Source organism: Triplophysa rosa, linkage group LG20 (assembly GCF_024868665.1).
Source record: "Triplophysa rosa linkage group LG20, Trosa_1v2, whole genome shotgun sequence".
In the NCBI taxonomy this organism is placed as follows: Eukaryota; Metazoa; Chordata; class Actinopteri; order Cypriniformes; family Nemacheilidae; genus Triplophysa; species Triplophysa rosa.
The window spans coordinates 14,507,367-14,532,757 of NC_079909.1; the positions used below are offsets into that span (position 1 = coordinate 14,507,367).

The 25,391-nt window shown below is 39.4% G+C and overlaps 2 protein-coding genes across 5 annotated transcripts in view; both read right to left on the reverse strand.

Moving 5' to 3' along the window:
• Positions 1–1,256: 1,256 nt before the first annotated feature.
• Positions 1,257–6,831, reverse strand: klhdc7a (kelch domain containing 7A). Its single transcript, XM_057361630.1, has one exon. The coding sequence runs from the start codon at positions 4,989–4,991 to the stop codon at positions 2,133–2,135; it is 2,859 nt and encodes a 952-aa protein (XP_057217613.1). The 5' UTR covers positions 4,992–6,831; the 3' UTR covers positions 1,257–2,132.
• A 989-nt stretch (positions 6,832–7,820) lies between these two features.
• igsf21a (immunoglobin superfamily, member 21a) overlaps positions 7,821–25,391 on the reverse strand; it is a 175,287-nt gene continuing 157,716 nt past the window's right edge. For 2 of the 4 annotated variants that reach the window (XM_057361631.1, XM_057361633.1), the window contains 5 exons: positions 23,183–23,663; positions 17,825–17,925; positions 13,528–13,720; positions 11,743–11,781; positions 7,821–9,100 (listed from right to left, as the gene is read on the reverse strand). In XM_057361631.1, coding sequence (XP_057217614.1) covers positions 9,024–9,100; positions 11,743–11,781; positions 13,528–13,720; positions 17,825–17,925; positions 23,183–23,663 — 891 coding nt within the window. In that variant the 3' untranslated portion in view covers positions 7,821–9,023. The remainder of the gene's footprint in view (positions 9,101–11,742; positions 11,782–13,527; positions 13,721–17,824; positions 17,926–23,182; positions 23,664–25,391) is intronic. The other 2 variants (XM_057361632.1, XM_057361634.1) reach the window with 1 other exon arrangement.

A 25,391-nucleotide genomic window follows, 5' to 3' on the forward strand; every position in this document is an offset into this window, starting at 1 on the left:
ATTATGTGTGTTTTAAGAAAAGCAAGAAAAGCCGATATAAAAAGTACCTAAAGCCAACAATTTTCTTATTTAATTGGTGATTCTTAAATAGTTCTGATTCATTTTACATTGTGTTTATGTATTTATATTTTATCCAAACTTAAAATCCCAACGTTTTTGAATCCAAAATTTTGAGACTGACTTTTAAACTGTATTAATTGTACTGTATTAACAATCACCTATTAAAGGAACAGTTCACCCAAAAATGAAAATTCTCTTCATTAACTCACCCTCAAGTCACCATGGTAGTCAATGGCCAAGAACTGTTTGGTTACAAGCATTCTTCCAAATATCTTTCTCTGTGTTCAGCAGAGCAAAGAAATTCATAAATTCAAATTTGGAACAACTCGAGGATGAGTAAATGCTGACAGAATTTTTATTTTTGGGTCAACTGTCCCTTTAACTTTGAACGTTCCAGAGCTTTACATTTTTTATCATGTTAGTGTCTCTTTTCTTCTGCCTTCAAATGCAATGTGTGAGACACTGTGGCATGCTCACTAATTCTTTAAAAACATGACCTGCAAAATTTAGTTTTCACACAGGTCTGAAGCTGCACAAGAAAAGCATTGCAGGTACAGTAGAATCAACAGTTCAGGTTGACCACAGTGCACATCAGGGACAGTCGAGTCATTGACATACTCTATGGGGACTTTCCTAGCTCCCATCCCATTAAATGTTTCATTATGTTGAATCAAAGTGTTTAATTACTAACAATCGGATGCTTTCATTTGACGTTCAGCCATCTGTGTTCACACTTTTCCTGCTGTGTAGGTTACGCTTGCAAATCCCAGAACTCTGCTAGTCTTGCAACATTCCGACTGTGTCAATGTGTCTTTCTGCATTCATGTCAACGAGGTTTTGTGTGGCTTTTATTTTTGCACCTAGCTCATTGGGATTCTGTCAGTGTGTGATATTTGCCCCACTTGATGGTGCTAGAGTTACACACTACACAGTAGTCAAGGCACATTTCTTCGCAACACTTTCTGTGTGCTTACTTTGATCATGCATGCAAATGCATTTGTCTGTGATTGCATTGTATATTTTCATTTACATAAATTGATTAGATGATTGCTTTTTCTTTAACAACATAATTGCATTTGAAATGAATTAAGATCCTGGTCACACAAACGCCTCTTTGCTGCAACCACACATTTTGTCAGAACTCATTACTTATTGAAACCTAACACAAGAACCAAGACTCAGTTATAATAGATGAAGAGAATTTTATTCCCAGTTCTTCAGAAGATTGAGACAGAGATGAAGAGGCAAATCATTTGTTTCTTTTCTCACCCATTAAGTCATTAGTTTGCGCTATAATGTTTAATGTCATACACACAGAAAGAGAGAGAGAGAGAGAGAATAAACTCTTCCTCTGCGTTCCCCAAAGTGGTTCTGTTGTGTAAAAAAGTATGGAAAGATCCATTAGTAAGGACAGTGTTGACTTAAAAATGCTTTTAGAAATCAGAGATGATTCATGAGTGAAACCACTGATCGAAAACATAAATCGTATTCTCACGACAAGATAACATGATTTGTGAAAATGGCAGGAAAATACAATAAAAAGATTTAGATTATATTCTCTGAACTCGCAAGTTCAATCACATACAATGCAAAGAAATATAACTTCAAATATGCAAAGAAAATGCTATGAATATAATTAGCTAGCTTACATAAATTGTTGGAATGGCAACCATTCATGTTGTTTATGATGCTTGCACCGCATTTGCGGCACGCTTTATTCCACATACAGTATTGATTGTTTAACATTTTCCATGCGGCATTTCAAAGCAGTATATTGAGTAAAACATTTTAAGCACTTGCACAAAACATTTCCAAGATTTAAAGGTTGATTTAGACATCAGAATGGATGGAGGGCCCAAACAAGGAATGGCTTCCACTGAGACTGTAGATTTATTTATTGGTAAGTGCTGTGTAATTGTGATATAGCTGTAGAACAAATGGATGTAATAGCCTTGATATTTCATCTCATTTGCCACCAATTAAGCAGCACACAAACATACACTTTATTTGATCCTGACAATAACAAAACTAAGTGTTTGTCTCTTATCAGGCTGCCTATTACTTGACCTTGCTTAAACCTGGGTTTGTGGCGTGGTACTGTCAGTCAGCTCAAGGACCAAAGGAAACAAAATGCCTCTTACTGGGTTGAGCACTTTCAAATCCTTTGCCACAAAGCTTGGAGATACCTCATCTGCAAGGAACCTCAAGGTGAATTGTCGGCTCACGCAGTAGATAATGTTGTCTACGGTCACACACTGAAAGGCGGTGCAGTGGGGGAGACGTATTGAAGAGCATTCATACCATATCCGGGCCATTGCATGGTAGCGATACACACTGATTCCAAGAGCACTGACGTCAAAGCGGTACAGAAAGTTTCTAACCGCCACCATTTCTGCAGTCCGGTCTTTACTGCCCACAATCATGCTCTCTCGCCACGTGTTGGTCTTAGGATTGTATCTCAAGAGAGTGTATCTCAATGTACCTCCTGCCACAAACAGTTCACCGTTGCAAGCCGTGGCCCGGTGAGCTACAGCGAAAGTCTCATTAGGAAGTGGTGCAACAAAGGTCCATCTGTTAGTCCTGGGGTCGTAGCGCTCAACTGATGAGAGGCATTCTCCTCCAATGGCGTAAAGATGGCCCTGCAGTGCGACAAGTTTGCAGTGAGGCCTCGCCTCGTTCATGGGGCTTATTTCACTCCAAATTGAAGTCACTGGATTGTAACAGTACACTTTCTTTGAAGGACGGTTTAGGCCTTGGAAGCCCACAGTGATGAACAGATAGTTATCCATGGTACACATGGCACAACCTTTAGATAGCACTTCCTGGGGAATGTGGCAGTGAAGGTGCCACGTGTCCTTATAATCATCATAGCAATACATTCCACAAGGTGTCTTAACTGATTCTGACTCTGAAACCGTTGATTGACGTCTCCAGTCTGCATCCATATCTGCAACCACCAACCACTTCCTTCCTGTCATGCGCTGTGTTTGGATTTGATCACGCTCCCCTGCTTTCAGCCTGCCGAAGAGAGCTGGGTCTCGGAGGACCTGGAGGTAATTATCAGACATTACCCGGAGAGCAGCCTGCTGAAGGGTGGCGTGACCGTGTTTTTTAGCAAGCGCTAAAGCCTCCATACAGTTGCCTAAATCCAGCTTCCCTGCTAAGCTCTCAAGTTCTGCATTCCCTATGTTTTCTGGAAGGTGTAGAAATTTTGCCCCGGCAACTGTTTCTACTTGAGGTTCTGCAGGTGCGTCTGTGTTTGCAATAGCAGAATCTTGTGACCTTAAATGACTGTTGTTTAATTGTGCAGGAGAATAGCTGCGATGTGTGTGTGGGGGGACGGGCATTGGAAGCTCGGAGTCAGCAGCGGTAAGGTAGCTGTCTTGACGGATGACTGCTTGCCTGCTGGATCTGACACATTCTGGTTTGAAGACAGGAGGAGGCTCATTTGTAAATCTTGGAGTAATTTCAAGATTTTTAATAATGAAACGTGAAGGTTGTGGACTTGGAGTCCGAGAACGTTCCTTGAATTTAGGTAAATCCAGTGATTGGGATTTAAACAAATTGCTCTTTTCAGTTTGACCATAGACCGGACTGACAGACCTGGACTGAACAGGGCTTACATCTGAGATAAAATGAGAGGAGGATTCTATGTAGTAATCGTAGATCTTTCCTTGGACTCCTGTTGTGTTACCTGGCCCATCCAAGATAAGATCAGCATTCTCCACTTTGATTTCTGCCTTTGATTGAAAACTGGAGAACATGCCCTCAAGACCAAGGTCTTGCCTCAGTTCCCTGCCAACACCAGTACCACCATCCAGCTTCTTTAACAGGCATGGGGATCGCCGGCCATTGGGACTTTCTGGACCTTTTTCAATTCCATCAGGAGTTGGTATGGTCAACCTCAGTTTGCCATTATTTACCTTAAGATTTGTTTGATCCACTATCGTACACACATCCTCTGTTTTGTTGCTGCCTCCGGCATCTTTCTCTTTTGGAAAACTCTCCAAGTTTATAGTTTCAGGCTGGCTCCTTTCAACTTCACCATTGGCATTTTTAAAGCTTTCCTGTAGAGGCAACTCTGATGACATTTTTTCCTTGGCACAAATGTCCAAATCCACAGTTTCAGTCTGGGCTTTTTTAACTTTGCCATTGGTAAGTCGGTCTTGTGAAGGCTCCTCTGATGACCTTTTCTCCTTTGCACAACTGCCCAAGTCTGTAGTTTCAGGTTGGACTCTTTCAAATGTACTGTTTGCCTTTTTAGGGCTTTCTTGTAAATCCTTCTCTGAAGACTGTTTTTCCTTCGACTCATCCTTTGCAGCTTCACTCTGTGGTTCTCGCTCATTATCGCGTGCGTTGTAGCCTCCCTGGGTTACTCGTGCGTCCCTTTGTCCTCTTCGTCTGTTTCGTGCCCTGGTGTGGTAGAATCCGAAAACCAAGGTCACAAATAGCATAGTAGCAACTGACAGCGTCAGTTTGCCCAGGAGCTGCATGTCAACGTGCACTCCGAGCAGATCTGCTATTGGCATTTCTGTCATGGAATCCGATGTTTTGCGCTGGACATTGGATTTTACTTGGAGCGTGTTTCCAGCCAGTAGCTTGTAGTCAGTAGCTGAGAGAAGCAGCAAACTATCAGCTGTCTTTCCTCTGACAGAGTGACTCAGATCCTGATACGCGATCATTTGCATCCTGTGTTCTCTGAGGGTGGGGACCAGTATCATTCCACCTGGTGCAGGTGACTGCTGTGAAAACACATCACACTTGAGATTGATTTTTTTAAAGCTCTTAGATGTACGCAATAACAATTTATTGGCAAAGGACAATGTACAATATAAAACTTTTATTTTAATGAATTGGTTTGTTAACATTGTTAGGGATTGAGATAACGCTGTTCCAAAGCAGAGAAAGGAAAACCACAGAAAACAAAACATGCAAATGACATTGTGGAAGGAGCGATGACTGGAGTTTATGTTGATGTAAGTGGTGATTTGTCGATAAGGCTATAAAGATGGATAACATACCCTGGCTATTGTAAATATAATCATGAGAATGGATAACATAATTTACTTAAAAGGTGGAGTTGGCTAATACACAAATTACAGGCATAAGGCTGCATGACCAGGATGCTGCTGTTTGCACAGTAAATACTGTGGTTCAACATTCTTTCCCATGAACACAGGAAAATTGTGTCATTTATAAGCAAGGATTTCAGAGGTGATATGAGGTAGCTTTGCATTCACCAAAGGCAGTATTTGCATATTGTTTAAAAAGCTCAGTTTGTATTATGTAAGTTCTAGTAACCTGTAATACCATAATGCAACAACAGTAATGGTTGGCTTCATAAACATATGGCCAGAAAATGAACCGAATAACCATATAAACTCCAGACCTTCCTAAAAGCTGTTCTGTATGGACAGACGTTTGCAATGTGACACCTGCAAGAAAACCTGAACTAGCAAGCATGCTTACTCGTAAATAATTGACAGTCATGTCACAAAGGTTTACTGCTCCTCTAGCCCGCCTCTCATGTGTCAAGAGTTTTGGATGCAGAGACACAATGGATTTGGCAGCATGTTTTGATCATGATGGAAAACCTGTTTAAAAATAAATAAATAATCGAGTTCACCTTGCAGTCCTTTCACATATCATGGAGAAGTTGCCAGGTTTAACTAAACCTGATGGGTTTTCATTATGAGCGCAATTCTTTATACATAAATCTATAGTTAGGTATTACGTCTGTAGGACAAACTTGACTCTTAATCTCACTGGTTTCATTACAGGCTTGTCACTGCACTAATGATGCTCATACACACGCATCACACAAGATGTCAGTACCCCAGAATAATGGATTCCTGGTAATTTACTTTTCCAGGGGATCCAAACAAAGTAAATCATCACAATTGCCTCCTGATAAGATAAGGCTATTTTAGCACACTTTAATGAGTATTTCTACACTGGTAACTAATCACCTGAAAAAAGTCTTCAAACACACTGTATAGTCATTAAATAAGCATTCTAAGAGTGAAATCTAAAGCTATAAAACTTTTTTTTTGGTGATGGATGTTTGGATGTCATAAGAAATTGCACATAATGTGTTAACGGCACATAAATGAGATGGTTTTTAATAACGCTATTAAAATACAGTTTGTGCATTTTTTATCACTTTACATTACTGTACCTGACAAAGCCGTTTATTTTCAACCAAGTAACAAAAAGACCCTAAATCTCAGTGAGAAGCTACTAAAGATAATAAATGTATAGTAAATATATGTAGAGGTAAAACAATAAAAATTTAAAGACAAAATGACACAAGTGACTAATAAAAATTCTTTTGCATTCATACCTTCTTTGAACACTCAAAGTGATACTCAAAATAGCAAGGGACCTATCTTCCTGATTTTATTAAGCCTATAAAGCCACCTCTCCCACCTGGGTTTAGTCCTAATCCTTTAATACATGACAGGTCTAGAAAATTCAAATTCTTCTGAATGTACGAATAAAGAAAGTTAGAGAGAAAAAAAGTGAGATTATTTTGCATAAAGACATCCAGTGTGAGAAGAGGTGGCAGAGGACAAACCTAAACAGCACCATCAATGTTAATCCACATATTCATTGCTGCAATGTTTTCCTGTAATGACTTTGATCTCATGAGGCATTGGCTCCTGCATGCTTGCTAATATTAAACACTTCAATGGGATACACTGTAAAACGTAGTTATTTTACAGTCATTTCAATTGACTATTTTAAATTTGGCCAAGTGAATGAGTTGATGTAACTTATAAAAATTCCAATTAAAGCAAAAAATTGATTCACTTATTTTGATGTAAATCTAAAGCAATAAATAGATTTACAAGTTTAAAACAACAATTGACCGTACTTAAAATGGCAGAAAAAAAAATGTTTTACTGTTGCTAAAAGAGAGTGAATGGAAAACAAGATACAAGTAAAAAGTAACAGGAACATGTAATGAAGATGTCAGTGTGCAATTCGGGTAAAGAAGCGTGGTTGCTTAAAGTAGGTACTTTTGTATTGGTAATTATTTCATACCTGTAGCAAAAATAGCAAACCGAATGAAAATAAGTCATGTGTTAGTTACAGCCATTTACTGAAAGGACCTGCTCATGAAAGTCAAATATGAATCATACGTCAGTCATATTGTATTTTAAGCCAGCAAAAACAACGCTTCAGAAAAATGCACAGCCTTGTAGTTATTTGGCAGTTCAAAAAAATGATCTCTCTTAATTCAGACAAATTAATCATAGACAATTATTTTATCATATCATATTAAATATTAAGATTCCAGTTTGGTAAACTGATTTGCAAATTCATATGACAAAGTACGAGACCAAAAGAAAGTAAAAATGTCGTGGAATGGCCGTATCAGAAATCACAAATTGTGAGAAGCAGATGATATATTTTAGTTGCTGCTGAGCGTGCAGAAATATCAAAGCGATAGTTCACCCAAAAGTGAAATTCCATCAACATTTGCTCACCCTTTTGTCATTTTAAACCCATTGACTTCTATTGTATGGACAAAAAACCAATGCAAGTAAACGGGTACCGACGTTATTCGTTACCATCATTTTTTCACAACATCTTCTGTGTTCTGCAGAAAAAAATAAGTCATACAGGTTTAAAATGACAAGAAGGTGAGGAAATGATGACTGAATTTACATTTTTGGGTGAACTGTAACTTGAAGGTAAATCAAATCAACCAAAGTCCAATCACACACAGTCATTATGTAGATCATCTCCATTTTTAATACAGGTGATATGAAACAAATGCAACAACCCTGTTTACACTTGTACTCACTTGAGCTTCCTTTGGGGGGGGGGGTTAATGGCATCTAACATGATCCTAGCAGTAACTGTTAGATTAGAGATAAGGACTGTACACGATGCAGGTCACTGAATATGCGACAAGAACTTAAGTACAGGTAGGCAACAAACAGATGAGAGGGGAAATCATCTTCAAATGTCACATGCACCACCACTGGAGAAAGGTCGCCCTCTTTCCTCTGTGATTGAACACAGTCACACATACAGTATGTCATAGATACTGAACACAAGAAATCAGAACTTAAAAAGGCCACTGATTTCACTGCTTTCTAAAAGCCTGGGTTGGATTTTCGGGTGATGGCCACTGGGGATGACCAGACACGCGCAATAAAGCCATTAGGTGCTTACCCCCCTTGCATCTTTCCCCCAAATCCTGACCCCCAAACCTCTATTGATTTGATCTTTTCTGTAATATACTTTTCATTATTTACAGGGATGTACACAAAATACACTTAAAAAGAGGATCTTCCATTTCTTTGCAATAAAATGTCACAGGACGTTTCGCGTTGTATTTTTTTTTGTTACATTCCAGTCAAGAGCCATTCAAGAAAATAAAAGGGGAAAAATACTGTGATCCGAAAACACAAATGGCGAAAAACGTGGTCCTTAAAAAGGAGGTTTTGTGTCCTGTTCGTGCCAGTGTGCAGGATTCAACGGAGGCAGCTTGAATAAGACTGGTCGGAGTTGAAGTGACAGTCAGCGTTGTCAGAAACCAACAATTTCTCAGTGTCTTTTTTCCACAGCCCAGTGCATGAGAAATTTGTTTATCTTGAACACCAAGCTCTTCTCCTTTCCCTCTTTCTGAATGACATGATTGACAGGCAAAAACCAAACAAAAAGCGCGTCTGTGTGAAAGGGCAGATTCTTGTTCTCATGTTCACATATTTTCACGTGTAATCATTATTTAATCAGCAATATTATTATAATTTCCATTTTGATTTTTTTTGGATGTGTTCACAAAAGAAAAGGGTGGTGCGCCCCCTGTTGAAGGCTCAGGTTCTCCCACAGATGAAAGCAAGGTAGGTTTATTCACGGGCTGGAGAAGGCTTGTGTTTGTGTGTGTTTGGAGTGTGTGCGCCTGCCTGGAGAGGAGGTGTGTTTATGTGTGGCTGAACTGAGGATATTCACGTCAGCTTAAAAGTCACTGTGAGAATAAGTGGCAGGCATATCAGTCCATACGTGTGCAAACCGGCAGCTCCGTCTGAAAGAGAGAAAGTAAAGTAATTTATATTTGGCAAGAATATTCTCATCTTAATCCAGTTTTTGATCTCGAAACGTTGCCTTAAAGGAATAGCTTGAACAAAAATAAAAACACTGTAATTTTTATTCACTCTCATTTCCTTCCCAAGCTGTATGCTGCTATTTTTTTGCAGAACATATAAACAGACCAAAATGAAACCACATTCAAATCAAATAATTTATGCAAATCATAATGCTAGTCTAAAACCAAATATGATGCAAACATGGCAGGTTTGACATCATGATGTTTGGTAACAAGCCACATGAGAGCCAATGCGTTTTATGTTTTTGATGTCCAACCCGTGCCTTAGGTGACAAGTTTGATTTGCATACTTTGACATTTAGGTCTGCTCATTACACTATGCTATTGTTTGCCTTCAAAAAACTGAATCATGTGCAATGTATAAAAAACATTTATTGTGCTTTGAAGATAATTTTTTTCATTATTTACTCAACCCCATGTCATTCATGTTTGACTTTCTTCTGCAGGACACATTTTGAAAATAACTTTGGCCCCTATTTTCCAATGTATGGGCACAAAACCACATGTTTTTATTACCTTAGAATGAGCTATTTCTATGTACTGTACATACACCGCAGGTCCCCTTGCATGGAATTCGACATGTTGTTTCTAAAGTAGCCCTAAACTGACAAACTGCTTATCTCCTTCTGCAAAGAAGCGAAAACGTGACGACATTTTAAGGCTGGAATACACTACAAGACTTTTAAAATCTGAACAGATTTTTTAAAAACTGGACATCATACACTTGCAGACTTTTTGAACGTTTGCATAGAAAACAATACATGATAAAATCTGCAGACTGGTGCAGACTTTCTGCAACAACTCCAGACTGAAAATCTGGGCAAAAATCTGAGCGAAAGTCTTGTATTCCATCCATTAGTCCTGTGTCAGCCACTGCTTCGATCGAAAGGGAGGAATGGAGTGAGGGATTGGTGCAGCTACATTTCATATACTGGACCTTTAAAGACCTGGCAAATACCTTCTTCACTTGTTTGCATTAATGACTGTGCACAAGTGACTAGTACAGTACGCAAATAAGCAACATGAGAGTTGCTATTTTCTCAGGTACTTCTCTGCAATTGACTAATGCAGTGTAAAAGGTTTCAATGAGCTGTTCAGCAGTAGTGGATCACTAGGGCCAGAACTTTCATGCATACTACACAATGTTCAATAAGCACTAAATGATGATGGCTGTCACAAGCATTATGAGCAATACATCTTAAATGCTATAGTCATTTTATTACCATCTCTCTCACTTTCAATGACAAAACAGTTTATGGCTTAGAATTGGTATTATTTAATTAAAAAAGCATAAAGTACAATTTACAATGGCAAGACAATTGTACTTTTATGGTCAAAACTCAATGGATGCTTGGGATGAAATATTAGCATTGTCACACTGTATAACGCATGTAAAACAAGATGCAGTTTTTGCGTTATGGGACACAGCATGCTCTGGTTGTATACTATACAAATTTTGCCAAATTCTTTATCATCTGCATACTCCATTAATAACAACTAGCCTACTGACTAATTATACACGGTAAACGGCATATTGTAAAAATAGTATGGTAAAATGCCATTCTGAACAAAAACCCAGTCCTCTCTTTTAACTAAGGCTACAGAAATAGAGTATGATTCCAGACACTTGACCATTTGTGAGCACCGGAGTCTTCAGGGTGTTACTTTGTGAATCGGGAGGGTGTTTGAGATTCAGACACATGTCGGACATGGCGACCTCCAGAGGCCTTGTTCTACAAGCCATTTGACTTGCATACGAGGAGCATTCGAGGCTTGCCTCAAGATCAGCGCTCAGGCCGACCTGATTCTGTCCTTGCTCTCAAACACCTGCCCTGCCGCATTTCCATATTCAAATTCACATCCGTAGACGTGGTGGAAGGTGCGGCAAGGGGTTTAGGGTGAACAAGATGAGAGAGGACGAGACACAGACAAAAATTAACAGGATAGTAGTAAAAAAAAGAGACGGAGGTCTTCACCCCAATGTCTGACAGTTCTTCATCTTTACATATGAGACTTTAAAAAACTGTAAACGAGCCAGCGCTGAATGTGTAAAACAACTGTAATCCATCACTGAATTATATTTGCTGTGGACCTGCTGGTGCATTGGTAACTGATGGCTCACTTCTACAGTCTAAATGATGAAGACAGCAGGGCTTCGGAAGACACATGTCATCTTCAAGAGGATGGGATGGAGGGAGGCCAGAGACGATACAAAAGAAAAAGTCCATGTATCTTTAAAATGTCTCAGACAGGGAGTACAAAAAGACCAACAAAATAAAAACAGTGCATGGCTTGCACGGCACAATAGCTTCAATCTGTAGAACAAGTGAGGTTATTGGATCACTAGTATTCTCATACCTTCAATACTGTATGGTTCTTTAATCATGTCTATACCTTATCCTAATTTTTGTACGATATAGATGTGTGCTTTTGAAATGAAACCATGTCTAGGAAGCAAATGCTGTGGAGCTGCTCTTATTTTTAATTCATCAAGGTGACTTCGTAAAGAGACAAAAAGGCATCGCCAATAAATCAAATCAGTCAGACATTCAAATACTTACTGTTGGGATTCTGTGTGTTTTTCATCATACTTGGGTTTTCTGTAGAACAGAGAAAGAGGAAGGGGAGACAGGGAGAGAGTGTGTATTAGTGGATAAAACAAATGTGATTCAGGTTTGCAGTCTAATGATGAATGAAGATAGCAAAGCCTCTGGAAGGAGAAAAAGACTTGAATCTCTCCAAAGAACTCAGCAGCGAAGGTTCACAAGTTCACTTCTATTCTGAGAAGGCCTTCAATGACAAATACACCAAAGACCGGAACCTTTTGAACCCTGAGCTCTCAGTGAACCCTCCCTCCCACCACCATCACCAAAATCTTTTCCAAGAATCCTCTTAAATACTACACTGCATCCTGAACCGATAGCATAGCCGAAAAATCTATTAACAAGACCTGACACTGCACGCTTCCTTTTTCGTAAATGCTCATCTTTGTTCTTTAATACAGCTGATGGGCACTAATGAATGGCTATTGAGACGGGTCAATAGTAGCCCAGTTCAAAGGCTCTTAATCACCATTCTCCTCTCCTTGCCACCCGTGTTCAGACTCAAAAGCACAAGCTCCATCTGAATGAGCAAGATGATGACTCGGGGTGAACTGGGCTGTTAAATAGACATTAATGTTCCTCCACGTGAGCCATTCCCCAGACGAGGCCTTTTCCAAAGAGCCGCTTTTCACCAAACGGCCTTGTGTGCTCCGCCCAAACATTTGTAAGCATGTTGGATATAAATGAGTAGAACTACAGGGAGGGTATGATGAATGACTCATAGTTTCAATATGAAAATATGCTAAAAAGAGATCTGTTTTCTGTCCTGAGCCCTGCACCAACTGCTGTACTGTTACAATTTCTTGTATTGTTATTGACGAAATTATTCTACATTTATATTGTATAATATGCAATGGTTTATAATATTATATATCTTAAAATATTTAAATGTACATATACATTATTTATTTTTATTTGCATATGTGCGCCCTAGAAATCAAACCTGCCTCTTTTCAACATGAGCTACAGGATTATCCAAATGTGGTTGCATCTCCAAGAAATTGATCATGGATGCAATTGTACTGTATATTCAAGGCTCCTTGTGTAATGAGCTTAGTTTGTAGCTCCTGTCCACGACTATACAGCTGTCATTCAGATTATCCAGAGGAGCACATCTTTGATTAGATTTTCGCTTCTGCTATAGGCAGATCTCTCATAAACCCTGACAGCCTTGAATGCTCGGGGGGAAATTAGTCCAGAGGCGGTAAAACACACACGCGCGCGGGCAACAACATCGGCTAGCAATCACTTTCTAACATCAATGAAAACAAAGCCGAGACTTAGTGGGCACAGCATCTGTTTTCGCAGCAAAGGATGGCTAGACAACATCACAGGGGAATGGAACTTCCACATAATCACACAAAAGAGGCTATTTGGGTTTTAAGACGACGTTGATGATTAATATTTGGGCTAGTGAATGACAATGCGAGTTAAGAACGAGACATCTGTGGCCCAACATTCTAGAATTGCTCCTTTAACTTTTTAAGGTCAAAATGAAATTGTTGAAAGTTGCTAAAAATAAATACTGTATATATAACTAATATATATGAATGCATACATACAGTATTAATACATGCATTAATACATACATATGAATAAATACACAGATATAAAACAATACATAGTAAATGAGAGCTCAGGGGAACTTACAAGTATCAGTATATTCATTAGCTTTCACGTGGACGGAAAATAAATACATCTGTAAAAAATGCTAACTACAGCATATTTCATAGTTTCACTCACCAAACACAATGAGGCGTGTATGTGTATCAGTAGAGCCCAGTGGATTCTGGGCCGTGCAACGGTACATGGAGCCATTGAGTTCAGCAGGCACTCTCTCCAGCACCAGTTCCTTCCCATCTCTCTCCTCACTACCATCCAGCAGTCTCCCACCTATCCGCGTCCAGGTGTACAGAGGCTCTGGAAACACCTCATTCTGGAAGTAGTATGTATGTACAAGAACATTAAGGATAAAGATAAAAAAGCCCTGCAAAAATACATTGGTAACACTTTACAACAAGGTTGTATTTGTTAACAATGATTAGCTAATAAAAACATTCAAAAACATTTGTTAACAGTGATTAACATGAGCTAACACAGAATAATATTTCTTCAGCATTTATTAATGTTAAAATTAGTTAATGCACAGCGAACAAACATGAACAATTGTATTGGGAAATATTTCCCAATGTAGAAGTACATTAACAGATCAAGCTGTAGCTGTTTCGCACTTAAAAACGCATTCAATAATTGATACCTTTCCCCTTAAAAAAGTATAGAACGATATGAAGTAAGAAAGAAAGAAATACTTTAGTGAGACACTTTAACCACATCTTGTTTAAGGAGAAGGTATGGAAGGGTTTGATGCTGTTAAAGGGCAATGAATCATGTCAAACATTTAGTGAACAAGAGGCAAAAGAATATCAAGTATTCTTATACGCTCCTTAAAACACGTCCATGGTGTAGCATTGTCTAGAACTATGCCTGGAAGCCCACTAACACAAATAATGAAGCATACTGTCAAGTTTCCTAAGTTTCAGGTACATCAACTGAATCAAATCTTTTTTAAAACCTCACAAGATCAAGTCAAGAGTTTAGAAACCCAGAAGCCAGGTCTCAACATCTTTGTTGATCCTGTTTCCCAATATGGGACAGGATATCTTCCACTGCTGATCAAACCAATCTGTCCAGATTCTAGGTGTGATAAGTGACTAGCTATCACAATCTATCTAACTTCACAATATCAGTGGCTGGTCTTGGTGACCTTTGATAATGGCTCATTGGAGAGTGTGGCTTGCCTGTGTCACTGGACTTCCACATTCACACCATGACAGCAGTGAAATGAGTTTGCACTTGCTGGTGAAATCAGGTCAGATCCAGATATAAAAATATCCCATTATGGCACTTGCACAGGACCAGGATGTAACGGTGAAGCATAACTTGTCGTTGCTTAATTCATTTAATGAATTCATTAGCAAATTAGAAAGAAGACACCAATGTGACCTCATCTGTGTAAGGCTAAACCAAAGGGGATACTAAGTCGTTTTTGTCAGCATTTAAGTTTCAGGGGAGAATTAAGGCCCAATCCCAATTATATTTTATACCCCTTCACCTACCCCTCACCCCTTGAAACAGAGTGGCAAGGGGAAGGGCTAAAAACATTCCCCTAAGAAATGGGACACCACTACTACACTGTACGTCATTATAATACGTCACTGATCCTACAGAGACGCGGCAATGTTTATCACAAAATTCCAAGATGCTGCTGTCAGCTGTAGTCATATCAGTTTCGTGGATTACAGCCTAAAAAGTGACCCTGAACTTTTTCGTCGAAAGCAGCTCACCACACACCCCTCCGTTCGCCGTCTCCGGAGTGTGGTCGCAAGCAGGAAGGCGGAGAGCGTTTTGGAGGGCGATCGCAAACAGACAACCTGGTCTGTTAGCCGCATTGGTCGGAGGCTCCCCCGGTTCGTGACTGCATTCCGGAGACGACCCTGATTACAATCACTTTTTTGCAGTTGTATATGTTGCGGTTCTATCGTGCAATCAGTAATGCATTACATTAGCAAAATGTACCCCTCCAACCAAAAGAGAAACGAGACACCCCTAAAGCCCATTGCACATTGAGTCTGAAATTTCCGCACGTTAAAAAATAAATACGACCTCACGTTGTGTCAATCACATTTACACACTGCCTCCGATATTTTCGTCCGTCATAAAAGAATTCGGACCGGGTTCGATTTTCTGCGTTTTCGCATCCGTATCAAGCATTTTGAGTGGCCTTTTATAACAATTCAGAGACACCGTACAAACGAGAGCCAAATACGAAAGAACACGTACGAAAATTTCGGACTGTATGTGCAAAGACCTTAAGCCTTTACGTGAACTCGCTAAACAGAGGGGTAGAAATGGGATTGGGCCTTAGTCATCTATGTTAACATTTATCTTATCTACATGTGAAACCCGGAGCTTTGGAGCAGTTGAGGATAGGTGAGATGTCTTTTCAGAAAAAAATCTCCACTGGCTTCAAAATCATCTGAAATCTCATGTGCAAATATAAATATCCAAACAGAGTTATGTCCCAGTCAAGCCTGTTTATGGTGACCATTCTTTTTATTATTTAAAGGTGTACTTCAAATACATACAGAAAATTGTGGGTGAAATACATAGATCTGCCAAGCAATCTGCCCATGCTGACTTGCGGCAAACTGCTTCTACTTCTCAGAAAAAAAGTCTATACTTTTCATTATTATGACACATAATAAGGCCTGAAAGTTTTAAGTAGTGCCATACCAGTTTAGGTCCAAATGTAATTTTTTGATATTGATAAACTTATGATCTTCTAAATAAAAAAATGTTTTTTTTACTATTCAATTTAGTGAATAATAATAATATAAATATTATCAGGGATTTCCATTTTTTTAGATTTCCATCTTTCTATCAAATGTAGAGGACTTTCATCTTTGGCCTCCAATCACTCATTTCATAAACATATAGAGTGGCATTTTTTGCATACATGGTATAAAAATATACAATTTGTCCCCAACTAGAGCCCCCCCTCATCCAGTCTCGGCAATTTCCACCCATGTTTAAAGTGCCATTCCTTCCCAAAAACGGTATGAAATAAAACATCACACAAATCTACTGCAACATTCTCTGAAACTTATGGCGGAAAAAACCGCAAACAAAGCAGATTCAGCAATGATAGCATATCACATCTAATTTCTTTCCACCTGAATGCAGGTAGGTAGAGCTTTCACAAAGATTGGGAGGATGATCACCAAAACTGCTGTTATTATCTGCTAGGTGAAATGTTTTTAGCTCTTGGCAGACGATGATAGTTACACCGAGAAAATCTCCCTGCCTGACTAGGCCTTTGGAACTGACGGAGTATTGAAGCAAGTATAAATTTGGTGCTGTTGACAGTAAAGCGCTCCTGGCTAGCTCTGTGCTCGCACCTGTTTTTCTAGCAAGACTGACAGGAACAAACAGAAATAAGAAAAATCCCTGAAAGCTGTTGTGATGTAGATCAACAAACCACAGATTAGTTTTTTTAATCAGTCGCCCCTTTGCCTTCTGGTAACAGATCCAAATAGCGAAGAAACTTAGATTTTAGCAAAAAGAAGCCAATTTAATCAACTTTAGCATAATAAATCACCTTATTTCGGATGCCAGTTCTCATCAACGTCTCATCTCATTCAAAGTTGTTTTGGGCAGACTATTTATTCCTTTAACATCAAACAGCAAAAAATGGCTAGATAAACTTGTAAATGGAACAAATTTAAACTGTACATTCATTTAGCGATTTTATTTTTACATTTATTTATTTTTTATCAATATATGTGTTTTCTAGGATTGAACCCACAACCTTTGGGGTTGCAAGTGCCATGCTCGACCAGTTGACAATTCAACTGTTTAGTGTTCACATTAAGAGCTTTAAATGCAACATTACACTAGTTTTGTTGCTATTGTTTTGCCCTTATAGACACACCAACATAAAAAGTTCTACCAACACTAGCATCAAACATAATCTAGGTTTATATCACTAGACGTTTCATCAAAAGAGCATTTTTGTCACTTCAGTCTGTCTAGAGTCTCTGCTGTTTCCACAGATGATTCTTAGATTTCATCTCACAGCTGATATGTATCCAGAACTTCCTAAAAACCTTGAGTGCCCTTTCATTTGAGTTGAAGCCCTGAGGGCCTGTGTCAATATATCATTTTGAGACTTTCTGTTCTTGTGACCTTTTAAAGACTTTGAAAGCCTCTATTGTGACTTCATCGCCTCATACATGATTGAATGCTGTAATTTTTCTAGATGCAACATAACCCCTCCTAGGACAGGCTAAATGATTTAGATTGATGGCTCATCCATTATAACAGCAGGTCAGGAATTGACAGATACACGTGCTGTATTGCACACTTTGTAAGAATGGTCACTATAGCCATTCATTACACAGGCTTAACTGCACATGTGGGACCACCTCCTCGTATCCAAAACTGAACTTTGGCCCTGGTTTCATAACCCCCATGCACTTACCCCTGGAGATCCTACCTGGAAACCTTGGACGGTGATGCGCACCGTATCCCCTACCTTTGCCCTTTCAGGGGTTATCACGAGCTTGGGGCCTTTAGGAGCCGCTGTGGAGAGAAACAAAAGAAAATAGTCACTCTTTGTTGCAAAATATTAAACCAAACCAGATCACAATGTTTTTATATTTTCAATAAAAAGAAGTGGAGTAATCACATTCTTTAAATCCCAAAGTATACTTGCGCCATAGGTCAAGGCATTTGACTTAGAAGTCATTGGTTGAGGCTCTAGGGAATCTATGTTTTCTTCATTGAAATGGCTGAGGAGTATTTATTCCCCAAGAGGGACAAGAACTAAATTGGGTAGACACTCATTACTTAAGAAGAAACAGAGCGTGCAAGGCAAGCGGTTGAGAAAGTAAGATAAGAGACACTTAGAGAACTAATTCCGTTGTCTTGCTTGGACTGAATCTCCCGGATGGCTTTAATTTGGTCTCTGAGAATGACTCGGATGTGATGAAGAAAGGGAAGGTAAAAACATCATATTTTTAACTTCACAGACACTAAGGATTTCTCTTGTGTACTCAAGGGAAAGATAAGAAAGTGATTTTGAACACATCTGGAAAGCGAGGCAACGAGTGAAACTTCATCTATTGGCGGGGTGAGCGTGGCACTTTATAGCACCGGAGTAAAAGCGGGCCTCCATCCGGCCCCGTGTTAAGTGGTTCTGCATCATTTCCTCTGATTACTGGCATGCAGTCTGCGTAGCCTTGAGAACCATAAAATAAGTTTTGTGAGCCATATGTTTGTGCTAATACATAATTCTAGAGCTTGGCTTGGTAAATGCGATCAGAAATTGTTCAGAAATATATCCCGCCGTGGCCCTTTTTTCAACCCTCATTATGTCTAATGCTACTCTTTGGCTCCTACTAAACATACAGATAATCCAACTACAGAGAACTATTTGAAACAATAGCTAATCATGCTTTTAGTCATCAATCAAGTCAGAGAGTGTCCAGCAAAAGCTAATGAGGCATCGGGCCAGTCTCGGTCAGTTTAATGATTACCCCCCAGTTGCTGCTTAATGGATTATCATTTCCGCTCTCACGTCTGTAATGGGTCCAACGAACGTGTATTTCACACATAAATCAAGTTATGGCTATATTGAATACACAGGGATCCTCTTTCATCAGCTTCCTTATTATAAAATGATATTGAGATATTAGCAGCCAGTCTATGCAGAGGGTAGAAAAAGATGTGAAATGCTATACGCAGTAGAGATTAAGAGCTTGTCAAGACATGAATCATGACTCATTGATTTATTGATTTTTCTGAAAAACAGTTGAAAAACAAAGGAGACCATTGATAGGGCTTGTGTTCTGAGAGAGCGGTGGACACTCAAAGGCCTGACCCTGCCTTTATCGTACCGAGTGGATGAATTAAGGGATCAATATGTTGGATCGCCCAACCTAAGCCCTGACCGCAGGAGTTGACAAAACCAGTAACTGAGCTGTGATATTTCCTGCTCATTACATGTCTGTTCTGCCTTTGAGGTCCTTTGAAAATATTTAAAAAAAGGATGAAACAACGGCACCAATTTAAGAAGGAATTGAATCTAAGCATTGTTTTAAAATGAACTTTACAGAAATAAGTATGCTTCAATTTACTATGCATTTTAAAAGCATACTTTATGTGGTAATTCATTTTGAAAAAAGTGGAAATTGACTACTCAGTCAAAAGAGTAAACACTAGTCAAGTGTACTTGGAATACTTTTGATTTACATATACTTAAAAGTATAGATATACTCAGACTTTTCTGTCAGTAAGTGTAACTTTAAGAATACTTCTTGGAAAAAGTAGACTGAATGTAAACTTATTTTCTACTTAAAAAGAAATAATACTAATAGCGCAGTTGAATAAAGATCTGCAGCATGACAGCCAACCTGATCTTGGGAAAAGATAAAAAGCAAGAATGAAGCCCTATCGCTATGTATGAATAAGATTGTAAAACATTTTAATGTACAAATGAGATTTTTTAGTGGGCAGGACTACAGTCGCGGCCGAAAGTATTGGCCGTGACATCATTTTGTGTTTTGCATAACCTCTGCAATTTGCTCTGGCATGCTGGATATTAGCTCCTGGGCCAAATCCTGACTGATGGTGAACCTTTCTTGCCTTATTAGTGCTATGAGATCACAATTTTGGGGCTTCTGCTTGTCCACTCACTTTTTAAGGATTGACCACAGGTTCGCTATATGGGATTGACATCTGGGGAGTTGCTTTTTTGCAGTTATTTAAAATGCATCGGATCACTCTGCAAAATAACCTTTAAACAATGCGAATGAACAAGACAACAGCTTAAGCAGAAACTTTGCAAAACACAGCATTTATGTTACTGCCATTGCTTTTGGCCACGACTGTACACTGTACTATATGAATTAAAATCAGAAGGAACAAATAAAGAATGCTGATGAAAAAACATGTCTTACATTAATAAATGCACTAAGCTTTCTAATTAGTCAATGGCCATTAGTACTCCTTTCACTTTATCTTGTCTGCCCAAACCCATGTTAGCTTGTACTTCTATGGTCTACTGAATTTCCAAGCTGCTAAAGCTTGACTCTTGAATGCTTAATGAAAATAAGGCATTTGCACACCCCCAAACAACCCACAACATACATCTGCGTCCTTATTAGCTGTCTGTTGCGTGGAAGAACCTGGCATGCAGGCATAGATCATCTCTTGCCTCTGGATGTGAGAAAATAAGTCATTCCCCTTCTGTATTTTTGCTGAATCAGTGGCACCTTCACCCATGCAAATCCTCCACCGCTGAGCCTTGCCCGGCTTTAATTATTAAGGCAGCGAGTGAATCAGTGCATATTTGGATATGACTGACAGACCAAGTCAGGGCAATAAGCCCAGGCGTGAAGCTCTGAGGTGAGGACAGCGTTCTGAGAAAACCGCCTCCACGGACCCACCACATCCATTTAGAGCGCAGAGCAAGTCTAGGCTCATGAATATTCAGTGGGTGTAATACAAATTTGAATCCCTGTCAAGATGTTTCTGTCTCATGTGGAAAATATTAAAACCTGTGAAAGATTTATGACTTGTGAATGCTGCTATGACTTTGCGTTTCATTTCCTGACTGAGTGCAGGTTAGTGAATCACCTGAACTGGAAGTGTCAGTACGGTTCAGATGAATGAATAAAACTTTGCGACGAATCTCAGAGGTGTGTCCATGCCTGGTCTTTGCTAGGACTCAACTTACTACTAGAGTTGCGGTAGCAGGCATAATATATTTCATAACATGAAGAATAAATTATTTTATTAAGAAGCACACATACTCGCAATTCTTCACATTGCAATCGCTGCTCACAGTCACATGGGGTTGTGCCAAACTCAAGCCAGGTTTGTTAATGCTTTGAATTCTGAATGAGGTCCAATTAAAATCAACAAATGCACATTTTTGCTTCTGTGTTCTCGAGAACAAAGAGAAGCTCTTCTTTATCTTTTTAAGGAACAGCCGCTGTTGACTGTACGCCTCGAATTGTTGCATAGAAAAGGTCTTGTCAGAATATGAAAGCAGAATGTTAGCAAGCCTTTTTGAAGGCCTGCACTCTAGTGAATTCACTTATCTCCCTCACTACCATGCAAGCGTTGGTATTCCTCCCTTTCTTGTGCAACTTGAGACGCCCCTGCTCTCGAGACACAGTTTCGATGAGTTCTAGCTTTGATGCAGCTAACACGAAATCGCAACAAAAGTTCCCAATTCTTTACGGAAGTGACTGAGGTCAAAGCTTTATATTTGTGGTGGCACGCTTGCTCATAGAATGACTGTAGGCTCATTGAAGTTTAAATCCATCCATAAGAAGTTCCACTCCTTTTTAATCTCTCTCCTTTGCTTTCTTTCCGTTCCTACTGTTCTGTAAATCAATAAACAACTAGAGCTTATATATCATTCACTTTCAGGAATACAGCAATAGTTCACCGAAAAACGAAAATTCTGTCATCATTTACTTACCCTTCTGTCATTTCAATCCTGTTAGGACTTTCTTTCTTCTGCAGAACACAGATGTTTTGAAGAAAGTTGGTAACTGAACAATGGCAGTAGCCTACTCATTGACTTACATTGGTTTTGTATATATTGCAACAATTGAAGTGAATTGCTAACGCCGTTGATCAGTTACCAACATTCTTTAAAATGTCTTCTTTTGGGTTCTGCAGATGAATGAAAGTCATACGGGTTTAAAATGACAAGAGGGTGAGCATTATGACACAAATTTCATTTTTTGGGTGAACTATCACTTAAATTTCATCTTGTATCATAAGACGTAATGCACTCTAATGTCTCTAATAGTTATTTTACAATATGAAAACCAAGTTTGAGACTTAAAGAAAAGGATTATTGTGATCCTTCTTACTGGTACGTTAAGCCTGCCGCATTATTCTTTGTGAAATGCACCAGTGAGAGATTGTTCTAAAACGCATCCGTTGGAATATTGAAAGGAGGAGAAATACTGCATGGAAACTGCATCAACCTCTAAAGCATCCTTGTTTCTCCTCTACACTGCTTTATCTCTAGTTTCTTCCCCTTCATCTCTGTTTCAGTGCTCCTGCACCACTAAGTGAGAGAAATGTCTCTGTTTATCTTGTCTGGTGTCTCATCACTTGCCTCTTTCTGAGGGCTGATAGCAGAGACTACAAGTGAACGCCGGCTTTGAAGTGATAATGGAATCTTCAGGCCATCTTTGTTGTAGCTTTAAAGGCAAAGAAGGGCTGCTATGCATGAAAATACAGAGGTATGTTGATGTCTCATTCATTAGCGGAATTGCAATGAAAAAAGCCAATTTTATGTATATAAATAAGAAACACGAATAAAAGGCATATCCTTGCCTTCGTATCTCAAACAGTTGACTTGTATACGGTAGATTTTCTTACATTTATAAAGAGGTTGCGACAGTGGGGTCCTGTAACAAAGCTGTCTTTAAGGCTATGGTGAGATTCTTTTTATGCTTGATTTATTTAATTCAGGTTGACTTTTTCACTAACGTGGTTAAGTTAACTCAATCTACAGCGCAGACAGCTCAATGAATTGGCCTGTCAGTCATTGGAAGATTTTGCATTCTGCATTAGCGGCCGCAATCTGCTTGGCTGTAACGCAATTAAGCAACAAATAGAAACCAGTGTCGGTCTCACTGCATCTGTCAGAGGGGGATGTAAAGCGATTCGCCCATGATAAGACGAGGGGAGGAGAATAATGGCGTCAGGCACGTTTAGCTTCAAGGTCAAAAATGTGAAGCTTTCAGGTTGTTCCAAGAATCTGTATCTTTCCCAATCAATAACAACCAAAGCAAAAAGCAACACTTACCCAGTGTAACCTCAGTCTGCATAGGCATGGATAGAGCTGGGTGCGTGACCTCGCAACTAAACAGGGCGTCGTTGTCCAGCTGCGGATTCAGGGTCCATGTAAGCTTTGCTTGAACCATCACAGACCCGTCGCTCTGGGGGATGTGCGTGTTGCTGAAGTAGTACAGGGGGTCTGTGCTCTGAACCCAGCGGGGGAACTCCCGGCTGACCACCGTCTCCGGGATGGTCTCTGTGGCCGGGCTGGGCTCATAACCAGGCTGCCTGGCCATGTAGCTCCGACCAGGGCTCTCAGTATGGAGACGTCCGGGCCTACCATCCGGACCCAGCAGAGAAAGTGACTTCCGCATTTTAGTGTCGTCCAGGTCCCTGCTGATCAGAGGTCTGGCTCCACGCACCCCTGCAGAGCCACCGCCCTCGTAACCCACAGTGGGAGAAACGTAGGAGATCACCTCTATTAACTCTCCATCCCGCTTAAATTGTATCTGGAGAAAAACCACAGAAAATTAACTGGAGGTATGACAGAGGGTGTGTAAATGTTTCTACTGCCCAGGGGGCATTGACATTAAAAAATTCTGGTTTGAGACCAAGTCATGTCTTAAATTTACATTTATGCGTTTGGCAGACGCTTCTATCCAAAGCAACTTACAGTGCATTTAAAGGGATAGTTCACCCAAAAATAAAAATGTTGTCATCATTTATTCAACTGTTTTCGACTCTTCTGTGGAACACAAATGAGATGTTTCGAGAAATGTCTGTGGTTTTGTGTCAATACAACTTAAGTCAATGCGGGACAATGTTGTTCCGTTACCAATGTTCTTCAAAATCCTTTTTTTAGTTCTGCAGAAGAAAGAAAGTCATACAAAGTGAGTAAATGATGAAAGCATTTTCATTTATGGGTGAACTATCTCTTTAAGGATCTTTTGATCATTCTTTGTTCTTTCGGAATCAAATTATGACCTTTGTGCTGCTAACATAATGTTCTACCAATTGAGCAACAGGAACACTGTAGGAACACTTGGTCTTCATTAAATAAAGTTTTCAATACAACAACTTTAAAACAAAACAAAACAAAACAAAACAAAACTTGATTAAATCCAAAACAGCCAATGTCACAAAGCAATACATGTTTAGTTGATGGACATCACATTCCCAAATGTCACACTACATAATGTCTCCAGCCACATCATGTACATGCACCAAAAATAAAATGAATTTTGTTTACAATTGCTGTGTGAATTGATTTTTAAATGCTTATTTATTCAAAGCATCAAACACAATTCTATAAAAATCTAAATACGGAATCAAATTAAATGGGGACATTAAAATATGTTCTCAAATTTCACACTTGTAAAGACCACCACGTGAGAAGCGAGAATCATTAAAAAAGTGAGAACGTTGTAAAGAGAGAAAGAGAAAACCAGTCTCTGAAACAACAATCAAATTAAGTAGTAAAATAACACGTCCTGTGATTGACAAGTCTAAACAACAGTATCTGGGACAATGCTAAGCTTCATTCAACAAACAACAGCAAATACACGTGACACAGTTTCTGCTTTGCGCTGTATCTGCCTCTTCCCACTACGGTGCATCTGGGTATTGAGATTCCCGACTGGTAAATCACTTGACAGGGAATTAAGTTCCCACTTCAACACACAACCTCCAGATATGTGTATTAAATTCAGCAGGCCTAATGCCTGTAGCATTAATGTTTTCACAGCGCTCTGCTTGTACCTCGTTTACCAGGAATCCCTGCCTTTTCGTTCTTTGACAGCTCTGCGAGTAGGAAAGAGAGGGATTTAGTTTAAGACAGGTGCAAGCAGCCTGCTATATATAGCATATTACAGTCTTTAAATCCCATTTTCGTAAGATTAAAGTGTTGTTGCATGACGTGAAACTTTCCCTTGCACTCTTCTGCCCTTTTTTGGTTACATATGTCGATATCTTGGGATTTCTTAGGCCTGTGCTCTCTGCTGGGTGAGGAAATGCAACGATGTTGAATTGAGCTCACGTCCTTGAGAAGTGTAGTTTCTTACATCTTCACAGGAATTCAGAGAAAGAGAAAAGAAAGAGTATTCTAAGGGACAGGGTTATTTTCCTTCATGCAGAGACTGTTTTTGCAGCTAATGTGCTATAAAGTACACACTTTATCTCTGTTGCTGAGAGAGGTTAACAGCATATACCACACTGTGGCTTTTACTTGCATTATCTGA

Bases quoted from the DNA above. Each gene is read 5' to 3' on its own strand.
- klhdc7a (XM_057361630.1), bottom strand. From the start codon at position 4,991: ATGTTTTGTTTTCTGTGGTTTTCCTTTCTCTGCTTTGGAACAGCGTTA.